Source organism: Sapajus apella, unplaced genomic scaffold (assembly GCF_009761245.1).
Source record: "Sapajus apella isolate SASKATOON/1434 unplaced genomic scaffold, GSC_monkey_1.0 scaffold190, whole genome shotgun sequence".
NCBI lineage: Eukaryota > Metazoa > Chordata > Mammalia > Primates > Cebidae > Sapajus > Sapajus apella.
In genome coordinates this window covers 663,924-677,395 of record NW_022437130.1, presented here as the reverse complement: position 1 = coordinate 677,395, position 13,472 = coordinate 663,924, and the positions used below count along the sequence as shown (strand labels likewise).

The 13,472-nt window shown below is 50.0% G+C and overlaps 1 protein-coding gene across 6 annotated transcripts in view; it reads left to right on the top strand.

Annotated features, from left to right (window-relative positions):
- The first annotated feature begins 6,196 nt into the window (after positions 1–6,196).
- Positions 6,197–13,472, top strand: part of ZXDC (ZXD family zinc finger C) — a 38,218-nt gene continuing 30,942 nt past the window's right edge. For 4 of the 6 annotated variants that reach the window (XR_004265617.1, XM_032269221.1, XM_032269220.1 and 1 more), the window contains exons 1-4: positions 6,202–7,184; positions 9,502–9,654; positions 9,757–9,835; positions 11,105–11,235. Coding sequence is in view for 5 of the 6 variants with exons in the window: in XM_032269221.1 (XP_032125112.1) it covers positions 6,281–7,184; positions 9,502–9,654; positions 9,757–9,835; positions 11,105–11,235 (1,267 nt within the window). In the remaining variant the exon portion in view is untranslated. Of the gene's footprint in view, positions 7,185–9,501; positions 9,655–9,756; positions 9,836–11,104; positions 11,236–13,472 lie in introns of all 6 variants that reach the window. The other 2 variants (XM_032269222.1, XM_032269223.1) reach the window with 2 other exon arrangements.

Genomic DNA, 13,472 nt, shown 5'->3' with positions numbered 1-13,472 from the left:
GCTGTGCTGCACTGTGGGCTGGTGGGATGGGCAGGCTGGGTCTTCCCTAAGGATAAATACACACTTATTGGGGAAGAAACGAGAGAGCGGGGGCACCCCTGCACAGTCTGAGGGGTACAGCAAAGGTGACCACAGGAAGTGTATTGGCCCCTGAGGCTGGAGTCTTGCACCCCTCCCCCAGTCCCTCAGCCCGGCAATGGCTGGGTTCAGAGCTTCATGAGAGGTCACCAGGGTGAGGGAGGTGGCCTCCGTCAGGGCCAGGACTCATGAATCTCATTCCCTTAGCTGGGCCCACAGGGGACGACCAAATGCCTTGTCCTAAACAGAGAAACGAGAGAGAGCCTGCAGGGTGGGCCACTGAGGACCACAGAAAGGCAGATACCCCTTGTGTTTGTGGACCGGAGAGGGGCAAGCCAGCTGGGTTCTGGGTCCCCACACACCTTAAAGGGGAGCGGCCATTCTCCCCTTTCCCTTATGAGCAAAAGCCCGGTTTTGTGTGGGCAGCAATATAGGGTAAAAACCACCTGATTCTCCACCCTTCCTTGCTGTTAGGAGGGACTGTTAGCCTAGTCCTGGCCCACGAGATGAGGTGGAGGTCTGCAGGGCAGGGCTTCTTGAGAGGCCCATTTCTCATAAAATGGACAGATCTGAGGGGTTGCTTTTTGCCTTCACTTCTTCTTCCTGCCAGAACCAATATGTGGGGCCTCGAAACACAGCAACCAGGGGCAGCTGCCACATAACGCCTGGCACCAAGGCCCAAACAACAGAAATGAAACACGTTTGCAGGCTGGAAGCCCAAGACCAGGTGCTGGCTGAAGTGATTCCTGGTGAGGCAGCTTCTCGCTGCACCCCCCCATGGCAGAGACAGAGAGGAGAAGGTGTTACAGAGAGAGGCAGAGGCAGAAAGACAGAGAGAGAGAGAGAGACAGGACAGACTGTAGGGGCTCATGGTCTGTCCCATGTCTCTGTGAAAGCACCCTGCTGCATGAATCTGCACACACATCTTAAGAGCAGCCCACAGGGCCCTGGCATCACTCTTTTCCCATCTGGCACCTTTTCTCTTGAAGGACAGGCAGGGCTCCGGTGGCGTCCAGCTGTTCACAGGCCCCCTCTGGGCTCCATACCAAGCCATGCCAGGGAGCAGGTGACTTCCCTAGGCCACTGCATGACAGCCTGCTGCTGGCTGCTGCAGGGGGAAGTGACAGCTGACTCCCATGGGGCTCACGGCAGAATTGGGGAGGGGCCACAGATGTGGTCGCCATGGCTGGAACAGTGTGGCTTCTGATGTGTTCAGTGCCATCTTTTCTTTCAGAAGGCAAGGATATATAGTCCAGTTAGAAATGTTTTCATCAAAACGACTAAAAGAGAAACCAATTGACCATGATGAGTATAGGCTTCAGTTGCCTTAACAGTTGGAGCTGAGAACAGCTCAGGCCCCATAGTGCAGCGTTAGGGTTCTCTCCCTGGGCAGCCCCTGCTCCCTGCAAACCCAGGGTCCCTGGGAACCACATACTTTCCTTGCTGGCAAGTCCAGGTAAGGGAGGGAGGGCCTGGTGGAGTGACGCACTCTCCCATTCCAGTTTTCCCAGAGTAGACAACCACATAGGGGCTTGTGACAGAGCTTGACCACAGTGATTTTTTTTTTTTTTTTAAATTTTTTAGAGACAGGGTCTTGCTGTCTCTCTCAGGCTGGAGTGCAGTGGTGCAATCATGGACCACTGTAGCTTTGAACTGGGTTGAAGCGAGCGATCCTCCTGTGTAGCTAGGACCACAGGAGCCCTGCACCACACTCAGACTGCAGCTGTGTTTTGTTTGGTCTGTCCTGTTTTTTAAAAATTTGACTTTGTCACCAATGTTTACAAACTGGGAGAATCCCAGAGCTTATTTTTTGAAAATCGAGATACAAGGTGACACCATGCTCTCACCACCTCTGCAGTGGCGATCTGCCAGGGGCCCTCTGCACTGTCCTGGCTCTCTGCACTTGACCACAGTCCCTTCCAATTCCTACAGACCCCATGGTGAGCTGGAAAGTGCATGCTGTTTGTCCTGTGGCATGAGCTTCTGTGTTTCCTGCGCCCAGTTGCCTCTCATATCTGTGTGACTTACATGACCTCTGCTGGGATTTGAACCTGTGACCTTTGATAAAGGAACACCCTTTTGTTCTCGGTAAACTCCATCCCCACTCCCATCAAAATTTGGGAATCCTGGACACTTCTGTTAGCAATCTAAAGATCCACGTGATGCCTTTAGCCTGAAAGAGGTGCTGGGCATCCAGTGATACCTGGGCTGGTGGGATTTCGCCCCAGACACAAATGAATCTGAGCACGCATGCATGTGTCATCTGTGTCCTTTCCCCTGGCTTCTCCAAACGCCTTCCCACACAGCCTAGAGAGTGCAGGTCTGGGTGGCTGAGGTACAAGCTCTGTGGTCCTTGTATTTTTGGGGCACTCCTTTGAGACTACCAAGTTCACGTCTCTGCCTGAGCCCCACTGAATGACATCCTTGAGCTAACTCAAGCCCATTTGGTGAAGGGCATGTCTGACCCTCGCCAGGAGTCCTGTTGCTCCTTGCAGAGTGTCTCAGCAGAGGGTGTTAGAAAGAACCGACTATCAGATTTGAGCTTTGGTTGGGTGAATTGGGGGAGACTAAAGAAGCAGGATTTGCTCTGGATTGGCTCTTACCAGAGAGCGGGTCAATGCCACGACTGGGTTTCCATCTAAATCCTATATATAGAGAGGGGGCTGCGCAGACAGACAGGCTGTCAGGGGTATAGAATCAGTGGCTGCTCACTTCAGCTGAGAAAGGGGGTGCTCAGTGTCTTGTAAATGGCACAGTAAGTGACCTCGCTTTATCTGGGCGAAGACACTTCGTAAAGTGGCCTTGCTTTGTCTCATGTCATCATGGCTCAGTGACCTTGGCCTATTTGGTTTTATGCATGATGGTTCAGGTCTTACAAAACAGTGGCACAGCTATAGCACCCAGCCAATTCTGTATGGCAGGGGCTGCCCTTTTTCTTTCTCAGTCCTCTTGATTTTACAGATGAGGAGACTGAGGCACAGAGAAGTTGTGTTGGTTTAAAGATAGCTGAAAATTCTTTTCACTTCCCATTGAGAGGTGGTGTACAAGTTCCTCTTGCCTAGGTCTGCAGTGTCTTGCGACTTACTTTGATCATGAGAATGTGGCATGATCACTGCTGCGCAACTTCTGGGTCTGGGTCCTAAGAGACGGCAGCTGGAGTTCTAGCAACACACCCTCTCAGAGCCCAGCTGCCATGCTGGGGGGGCCTGGTGAGCTGTGTGAAAGACCAGGACAGCAGCAGCTGCCAGACCCTGACTTACAGCGGTGACGAACCTAGTGGCCGCCTGCACTGTCCAATGTGGTAGCTGCAGGCTGTCCACAGTGTGTTCAATATTTGACATGTGGCTGGTGTGAGGAACTGAACTGTAAAATTTGGTGTTTTAATCCATGTAAATCAAATTTGATTATATTTCATATGAATGCACAGTAATGAATCTCTTAATGAATACTTTCTGAGAAATGCATTGATAGGTGATTCCATCATCGTATGGAGGTCATAGAATATCCTTTCACAAACCTAGATGGCACAGCCTACTACACATCTAGGCTATGTGGGATAGCCTACCACTCCTAGGCTACCTACCCGCACAGCATGGTACTGTGCTAAATATTTTAGGCAATTGTCACACAACAGTAAGTGTTGTGTCTCTGAACATAGCTAAACATAGAAGCGATACAGTAAAGATAAAGTATTAATATAAAATATTAAAAACTGGTACACCCTTATAGGGCACTTACCATGAAAGGAGCTTGCAGGACTGGCAGGTGCTCTGGGTGAGTTAGTGAGTGAGTGGTGAATGAACGTGAAGACCTCTGGCATGGCTGCACTACTGTGGACTTTATAGACACTGAGCACTTAGGCTACACTAAATTTATTTTAAAATATTTTTCTTTCTTCAAGCTGGGCATGGTGGCATATGCCTGTAGTCCAGCTAACTAGGAGGCTGACCTGGAAGGACTGCTTAAGGTCAGTTGGAGGCTGCGCTACGACTGCACCTGTGAATAGCCATTGCACTCCAGCCTGGGCAACTTGGGGTGGACTTACTGAGTCATGTGGAGACTATGTTTAGCTTTCTGCAGAACTGCCAAGCTGTTTTCCACACAGCACCGTTATACCTACCAGCAATATGTGAGGGTTCCAATTTTTCTATGTCCTGTTTTAAAAAAATTACCGCTATTTTAGTAGGTGTGAAGTTGTATCTCACTGTGTTTTTATTTGCATTTCCCTAATGACTCATGATGTTGAGCATCTTTTTATTTGCTTATTAACTGTTTGTATATCTTCTTTGGAGAAATATGTCTATTCAAATTCTTTGCCTTTTAAAAAAGTGGACCATTTGTCTTCTTGTTGCGTTAAAAGTGCTTTATACATTCCAGATAGTAGATCCTTATCAGATATATGATTTGCACACTCTTCTCCGATTCTGAGTTGTCTTTCACTGTCTTATTGGTGTACTTTTAACTGAGTAAGTTTTTAATTTTGACGAAATCTAAGTAATCTATTTTTCTTTCTTGCTGGTGCTTTTGATATTATAGCTAAGAAACTATTCCCTAATCCAGGGTCACATAGATTTACACCTATTTTTCTTCTCATAGTTTTATGTCTTACATGTAGGCCTTTGCTCTATTTTGAGTTAATTTTTGCCTCTGATGTGAGATACAGGTCCAAACTTGTTCTTTTTGATGTGGAGATCCAGTTGTACCAGTGTCACCATTGTTGAAATGACTATTCTTTCCTCCACTGAATGGTCTAGGAACAATATGTTTTTGGCAAAAACCGATCTATGTAATAGGTGTATCGTACTCTTTTTAATGTTATAATTTGTGTTACTTTTAAAAAATACTGTTAATAATAAAGCATTCATGTATTTAATAAACATGCACCAAAAGTCTTCCTGGGCGCACACTGTGAATAAAACACAGTTCCTGGGCTCCAGGTGCCTATATTCCAGAGGCAGGGAGAAACAGTGAAGGAGCAGGGAAGGGACACACAAAACAACAGGTGATGAAAGCTGTAAGAGCAAACAGATCAGACAGAGGTGGGAAGTACGGGACTGGGTAAGCATGTGCTTTGGATAAGAAGGGCCGCAGAGGAATCAGAGATCAGCTGCGCGAAGTCCCTGAGGGTGGAACCAGCTTGGCCTGCTCGAAGAACTGGGAAAAGGAGGTAGGGGGCGGGAAGGGGTGGGGAGCATCGGGAGAGTGGCAGAAACTGAGGGCAAACAGGTCGGAGAGGGTAGACCAGCAAGGCCCTTCGGTGCCTTCAGGGACAAAGTGGGGAGGGGCATAATTTGATGTGCAATTTTTAGATCATAAAACCCTGCCCCGTGGAGAACAGGTGGGTAGGAGCGAGTGGAGTGGAGACTGATGACCAGCTAGTAGTTATTTTTCAAGTACCCAGGAGTAAAGTGCGGGTTTGGATCTGAGTGGTGGTGAGGGTGAACTAGAGAAGTTCAGATTGAATGTGGAGGTGCACGGTGGGGTGGGGGAGGGCGAGGAACAGGAACAGTAAGTAACTCAGCTGTTGCAGAGTGAGGTTGTGTCCAGTTTAGTAGGAAATACAGTTGGAAATATAGGCAGGGGTGCTATCAGGGAGGCCCCGTGTGCCAAGCAAGGCCCTGGGCCGATGCAAACGAGGTCTGTATGCCAGCGGCGGCGGGCAGGCTTGCACTTCAGTGAGCTGAGGGAAGGCGTCCAGCCTGGTGGACAGGTTCGAACCCTGAATCTGCTGGCTGCCGGCTGTGTGACTCGAGCTCTCCATGCCTGTTTCCTCACTCTTAGGGTGGATGCGCACTTTCAATCAGCTCAGACAGGCACTGCCCCAGGACGCGGTCAATGCTGTTAGTGTCTGAAATACTAATATGATTCAAAGTCAGACGAGCTTCGTCTTCCACCCAAGACGGAACCAGAGAAAAGCGCTCAGCGTTCGGAGCCTAGCCCCTCCCATCGGTCCCGCGCCCCGCCCCAAACCCCGGTCCGTCCCGGCGCTCCGCCCCTACCCCGGCGCCCATCAGTCCCGCCCACGTCACGCCGGCCCAGCAGGCCTAGCGCACTGCCCCGCGGCGCCCGCGCACGCGCAGTTCCGAGCCGGACTCTGCGCCGGGCCTCGGCGCGGATCGCCTCCCAGAGCGGCGCGCGCACACCTGGGCGGGGCGGGCTGTGCTGCGTCCGAAAGGGCTCCGACGCCGTCGCTGGGCTCAAGATGGACCTCCCGGCGCTGCTCCCCGCCCCGACCGTGCGCGGAGGACAACATGGCGGCGGCCCCGGGCGGCTCCGCCAGGCCCCAGCGTCGCTGGGCCCTAGCCCAGTGCGCCGCCGCCTGCTACTGGTGCGGGGCCCCGAAGATGGCGGGCCCGGGCCGCGGCCCCGGGAGGCCTGCGGGCCGAGCCCGCCGCCCGCCGAGGACGACAGCGACGGTGACTCGTTCGTGGTGTTGCTGGAAGTGCCGCACGGCGCCGCCGCGGAGGCAGCCGGGTCACAGGAGGCCGAGCCTAGTTCCCGAGCCAACTCCGCGAGCCGCCCCGAGCAGGGCCCCAGCGGCCCGGCCGCTGCCCCGGGCCCCGTAGCAGTCCCGGCGGGCGCCGTCACCATCAGCAGTCAGGACCTGCTAGTGCGCCTCGACCGCGGCGTCCTCGCGCTGACTGCGCCGTCCGGTCCCGCGACCGCGGGCCCCGCCGCGCCCCGCCGCGCGCCGCCGGCCTCCGGCCCTAGCGCGCCTCGCTACCGCTGTCCTGAGCCGCAGTGCACGCTGGCCTTCGCCAAGAAGCACCAGCTCAAGGTGCACCTGCTCACGCACGGCGGCGGCCAGGGCCGGCGGCCCTTCAAGTGCCCGCTGGAGGGCTGCGGCTGGGCCTTCACGACGTCCTACAAGCTCAAGCGGCACCTGCAGTCGCACGACAAGCTGCGCCCCTTTGGCTGCCCTGTCGGCGGCTGCGGCAAGAAGTTCACTACCGTCTACAACCTCAAGGCGCATATGAAGGGCCACGAGCAGGAGAGCCTGTTCAAGTGCGAGGTGTGCTCGGAGCGCTTCCACACGCAGGCCAAGCTCAGCTCCCACCAGCGCAGCCACTTCGAGCCTGAGCGCCCGTACAAGTGTGACTTTCCCGGTAACCGCGCGCTCGGGGGGCGGGCGGGCTGCGCGGTGCTGCAGGCAGGCCGGGGTGCCACGTCCGCCCCCCCAGAGAGGCCTGCCAGGTCTTAGCAAGCCGGGCACGCAGGCTCTTCGGGGTTTGTGTTCTAGCTCCTTCCATGTCATTCCATTTGAGATCTTGGCCCTGCCTTGCTGAAGTGTTTTCGACGGCCGGTAGCGCAGATCACCACAGTTGCGCTTCCCAAAGGTGGCGGCAGCAGATCTCCTTAACCTGATTGCGCTTGATGAAAGCGGCAGCGCATCTCCACAGAGTGGCACGGAGCTTATGAGACGGGTCCTTATTTTCCTCAGTCTCGTCGTTTATTTACGGGGTGCACACACCATGCTGGAGGAGCAGAGATGAATGTGGCCAGATTCAGGACCTTAACACGCTGGGGGGATAGCCACAGGTGTGCGCACATCCTGGCTTTTGTGTCTTTTATACTTTGATTTCCGTTGAACTTCACAGTCTTGTGAAGTTTTAAAAATTAGCCGTCTGTGAAGGTTAAAAACTTCATTTTACAGATGAAGAGACTGGGGCCGAGCATCGCGAATAAAGTTCGCTGCCGGTTCTTTCTCCACTCTGTTGACCTGCAGTTGTTGGGAATGTAGGACTCCAACACAGTGAGCTCTTCACCAGGGTAGGCAGCTTTCCCTGCTCTCACAGGGATAGGGTTCCTCCACAAGGGCCAGAGAGGATTCCTGCCTGGGAAGGCAGAGAATGGGGTGGGCTGGATGGCAGAGCCCAGGTGGAATCCCTGGGCTGTGGTGAGGGCCCAGGAAGAAGGAGCAGTCATTCAAACAGAAACTGGAACGTGTGCCTAGCATGCCCCTAACGTGTATATGCATACAGCTCTTCTAATAATGTCCTCAAACAGGAATTTTGAAAGGGTGAGATGAAAATTATGAATGGAGTTTGTTATTTTTTTCCCTCGCATATGCCTGTAGACTGTCTTGTGCATCCCTCTTCAGAGAGAACGTGGCTCGAGGCCACTGGCTCAAAGCCTTTTTCAGTCATACACTATTGGGAATCTGATGGTGGCTATTTCCCTGCTAAAAGAGTATCGTTCTGTGTATGCCACTAGGAAGGTCAGGGACCCTGCCTGCTTCCAGGCATTAGATCCCCTGAGGGTTTTGTGTTGGCCCAGTCTTGAGACTTCCTGTGTGAGATGAGATTAGATGGTTGGAAGCAGGAGCAGGACCAGTGAAGCATCATCAGAGGGCCCAGACCTGAGTTTCCTGAGGGCCTAAGCCAGGCAGTGGGAGTGGTGGAAGTTCTAGCAGGTGAGATTGCAGAGGGAGAACCAAAGGGCATAATTATCTATGGGAGTGCAGGGTGTTCTTGCAAAGGCAGAGTGTCTGTGTTGAGATTTACATGACCAAGTGTGTGAACACTCCAAAGCCCAAAATACCCTGGGATGATTTTTGGACTAGATTGAGGCCAAAGATCAGCATTTCCTGTTTAGATGTTGCTGGGGAAAGTAGGGTTCCTTGGGCTGACACTTTCGGGCAGTGTTATGCCATGTACATCTGTGTGGAAGTTCATGGGCATGATGGTATCTCATTAAAGGCTCTGGGAAGAGCTGCAGCAAAAACCGCTGTTGAACATCCTGTAGCCTCCTATTATCCACCCTGTTGGAGCCCTGAATGTTTCTGTTGGAAGAGCAGCATTGCTGTGGAATTGCTGAGGCTTGGCTGCTGTGGCTGGGGGTTAGGATGGAGGTGAAGATTACAAAGCAGAGAATCCTAAGGAAATGGCAAAAGGAAAAAGAAGCCAAATAGCAAGGGACCGGGCTGGCAGTTGAAGGGTGTCAGGGAGGAAATTTGGATATGTAGAGAATGCAATATCACCCCCAGGGGGTGAAAAATCCTGTCTAGTAGAGTGGTTTGTAACCTTTCAAAGATCAACTCTACCATACAAAATCTTGATTCTCAGTATTTGGTTTCCCTCTTGGGGTTCTTGGGTCTCAGCATTAACATTTGAGTTCATGGAAGGTACACTAACTGTGCCAGTAGATGGCTGTGAACAGAGGACTTTCTCTTGATTAGTTGCTTCATCTCCAAGTCATGTCACAACAGGTGGCCAGCATGTGCCTATTGGCTGCCATTAGCCACCTTCCTGTGGTGATCACAAAGCCAAGCATTAACAGTCATCCCTTTTTAGAGAGTGCTTCTGAGTCATGTTTTTCCTTGTCTGCTTCAGTGCTAACAGTGTCTGGTGGGTGTGACTAGCATTAGCTGTGTCGTATAATTTTTGCCACGCTTTGAGCAGGGTTTGTGTTTTCCTTGTTTAGGCTGTGAGAAGACATTCATCACAGTGAGTGCCCTGTTTTCCCATAACCGAGCCCACTTCAGGGAACAGGAGCTCTTTTCCTGCTCCTTTCCTGGGTGCAGCAAGCAGTATGATAAAGCCTGTCGGCTGAAAATTCACCTGCGGAGCCATACAGGTAATGCACTAGGGAACGCACAGCATTCAGATCCGAGATTTGTTTTCATTGTAGCTGTTGGAGTTGTAAATTTTATGCTGTGTAATTTTTTTCTTTTATAAGGTGAAAGACCATTTGTTTGTGACTCTGACAGTTGTGGTTGGACCTTCACCAGCATGTCCAAACTTCTGAGGCACAGAAGGTAATCCTTACATGTGGGTTTGCGTTATCAGCTTTGAAAATGAGTGGTTTGTCAGCAGCAGAAACTGATGAATGAAATGTCTGTAGACTTTTTTAAGTTGTAAAAAAAAAAATAGGAGTTTTGTTAATTTGGAAAATTCAGAAAACTATAAAAAGAAAATCTCATCACCTGAAGACAGTTTTTTCTATGTATGCTTTTAAAAAACCTTAATTGGCATACTCTGTTCTTTTAAAAAAAATAGTTCCAGTTTTTTAAACTTTTTTAACATTGTAGAATAAGCTTTCTTCACGTAATTACAAGTTTTCTTGGTGTAATGACAACCCTGGAGGCTGTGTCCAGGTGACACCCAGCATTTTACATAGATCTTCTATCTTCACGACAACTCTGAAGCTGATGTTCTTATTCTCCCTGTTTTACAGTGAGACTCGGAGAGATTTGGTGGTTTTTCTGTGCTTGCACACCTGGCCTTTGAGGATTTAATGTAAAAATGTCACTTAGGAAAAGACGCAGTCTTTACAAATTGGCTTAAGAGAGTCCTTTTAGCATTGCAGCTGGTGCTCTGCACATTTCTCACGGCCCTCTATTGCTGGAAAACTTGTTGATCATGGGGATTTCTAAACAGTTAAATACCTTCATCAATACATTTGGGACTCCACTGTTCTTAGATTAAAGTAGTATTAATTGTTTGATGTGTGACTCTGGGGTCCGCTTAGTCATTAAAGTAGAATTTTTTTTGTGTGTGTGATAAAGTCTTACTCTGTTGCCAGGCCAGAGAGCACTGACACAATCTCAGCTCACTGCAACTTCCACTTCCCGGCTTCAAGCGATTCCCCTGCCTTAGCCTCTTAAGTAGCTGCTACTGCAGGCGCATGCCACCATGTGTGGCTAATTTTTTTTTTATTTTGGTAGAGACGGGATTTCTGCCACCACATGCGGCTAATTTTTTGTATTTTAGTAGAGACGGGGTTTCACCATGTTGGCCAAAATGGTTTTGCTCTCCTGACCTTGTGATCTGCCTGCCTTAGCCTCACAAAGTGCTGGGATTACAGGTATAAGCCACTGTGCCCAGCCTAAAGTAGAATTTTTAACTATGGGGTAGCTAAATTGCAAATCTGCTCACATGGATTAAAGACAGAATTAAGATTTTCTGAAATGTACCGATCATTTTTATAAATGCAAAATTGATATTTTGGTATATTTTGTAGAATTTTAAAGAATCACCATGAGTTGTGTGAAGAATCACAGTGCCTTTATTTTTCTGTCTGGCAGGAAACATGACGATGACCGGAGGTTTACATGCCCTGTCGAAGGCTGTGGGAAATCATTCACGAGAGCAGAGCATCTGAAAGGCCACAGTATAACCCATCTAGGCACAAAGCCATTCGAGTGTCCAGTGGAAGGTAGATTTTAAAACATTGCTTAGAGCAGTAAACTAAGTACCATGCCAGCATTTACGTTAAGTTTCCATTATTTAAAGGTAAGTGTTAGCTGCTTAAAGACTGATTCAATATAAGTTGCAGCATTATGTTTACTTATCTCATTGAGTTAATTGTACTATTTTGGGAGCGGTGATGTGAGAATCAGATGTGGTTTCACTCATGGCCCTGTTGCTCACTAGATCTGTGGCTCTAGTTAGGTTACCTGTTTAATTTGGTGGCTGTGAGGATTAGGTGAAATGTAGAAAATGCTTGTTTATGCATCTGGCATGGAGCTCGGACTCAGTAAATGGTAGGTACTTTTGAGATCACGTTTGAATTGTGGCTCCAATCATTTTGTGATTAGACAGCAGTAAAGCTACACTAATCTTTTTGTTTGTTTGTTTGTTTGTTTGTTTTGTTTTGGAGACAGAATCTTGCTTTGTCACCCAGGCTGGAGTGCAATGGCACGATCTTGGCTCACTGCAAGCACCACCTCACTGGTTTAAGTGATTCTCATGCCTCAGCCTGAGTAGCTGGGATTACAGGTGCCTACCGTCACACTTGGGTAATTTTTATGTTCTTAGTAGAGACGGGGTTTCTCCATGTTGGCCAGGCTGATTTCAAACTCCTGACCTCAAATGATCCACCCGCTTCGGCCTCCCAAATTGCTGAGATTATAGATATGAGCCACCACGCCCAATCTGATTTTTTAAAAGGGGTATTAGAAAGGCTTTTTCCTTTAAAACATTGAAGGCTCAGTTCATTTGCTAGAAATCAGCTGTGTGACCTGTGCATGCTGGCCCTACTTGAGGGCTGCAGGTGCACTGGGAGGCAGTGAGCCAGGACAAGTCGAGTGGTGATGGATTTAAAGTCTGGCTCCACCGCTCCCTAAAGTGGTAACCTCAAGCAAGCTGCTTCTCTGGGCCTTGGTTTCCTTATCTGGAAAAGAGGATAATAACGACCCATTTAAAGCTGAGACCAGCTCTTAGAACAAAATGACCATATATACAAGTGGTGTAATTGAGACACATCTCCTTCTGTCAGAGTGTCAGCTGGTGCAGACAGGGGAACAGGTAATACGTAGGGTGCTGCAGGGGCACAGAGGGTTCCCCTAGACTGCTCTTTGGGGTGAGAATGGCTTCATAGTCAGCTGACGAAGGGGAAAGAGCACCGGCCACATCCTGTGGGTGTTGGAGGCCGATCAGCCTGGGAGAGCCTCTCAGGGTCAGGAGCGGCAGGCTTGAGTGCTTGGGTAAGCGTGCGATGTGATGATATTTGAGTTGTGGCTCATTCTGGCTTCAGGACTGAAAGCAGACGGATGTGGGGAAGTGGGATGGGCCTGGATGGGGGCATTAACTGGAAAAGAGAAAGGGCATAGACGGCAGAGGTGGGAGTTAGAAGTCACAGTGTGTGGTGATGGATTTGGGTTTTAGTTGGGGTCAGTGTCTCAGTGGATTTGGAGGAAGCAGAATTTGGTTTGGATGTGTTATGTTTTCAGTATCTTTGTGCATCTCATGAGCAGAGGGCAGGGGATGTGCCGCCGATGCTGGGGAGAGCAGGCCAGGCAGAGAACGAAGCAGATGCACCTGAGTCATTGTTTAAGCCATAAAAGTGGATGAAATTATCAAGGAAGAGTATAAGTGGAGGAGAGACAGTAGTGTAGTCGATCAAAAGTCTGAATTTTGGAGTCAGACTACCTGGATTCGAGTCCCAAGTTTTCCACATAAGTAGCTCTAGGAGCCTGGACAAATACCTGAAGCTCTCTGTGCCTCTTCCTTATAAACTTCCAGGGTTGTTCCAAGGGCTGGATTGGTTGCTAAGTTTAGAGCACATGGAAAATATCAGTATGTATGTCAGTTACTGTCGTTGTTATGATTGCTATTAGATTTTCTTAAAAAGGACCTAGGACAGGGCCCTGGGGCTGCCCCAGATTCTGGTGGAGTGGCTGGGATGGGTACTAGCAGGGCCAGTAAGAGCCCAGAGGGGATAGTGCTGAGGTGAGAGGGGATGTGTGGAAGTGGGGGTCACTTGGAGTGCTAGGGTGAGCCAGGACAAGGGAACACATGCCTCAGTGCCACTTGGGGGGTCGTCTTGGTGTGTTGATGGATGAGGTTCCGTGGGGTCACTCAGGCAGAGTCCTGCTCTGGTGCTCTGGGAGGTGGCCTTAGTGGGAGACAGGGATGGTTTGTGCTGACACTTCTGCTAGAGGTGAGTGGGGA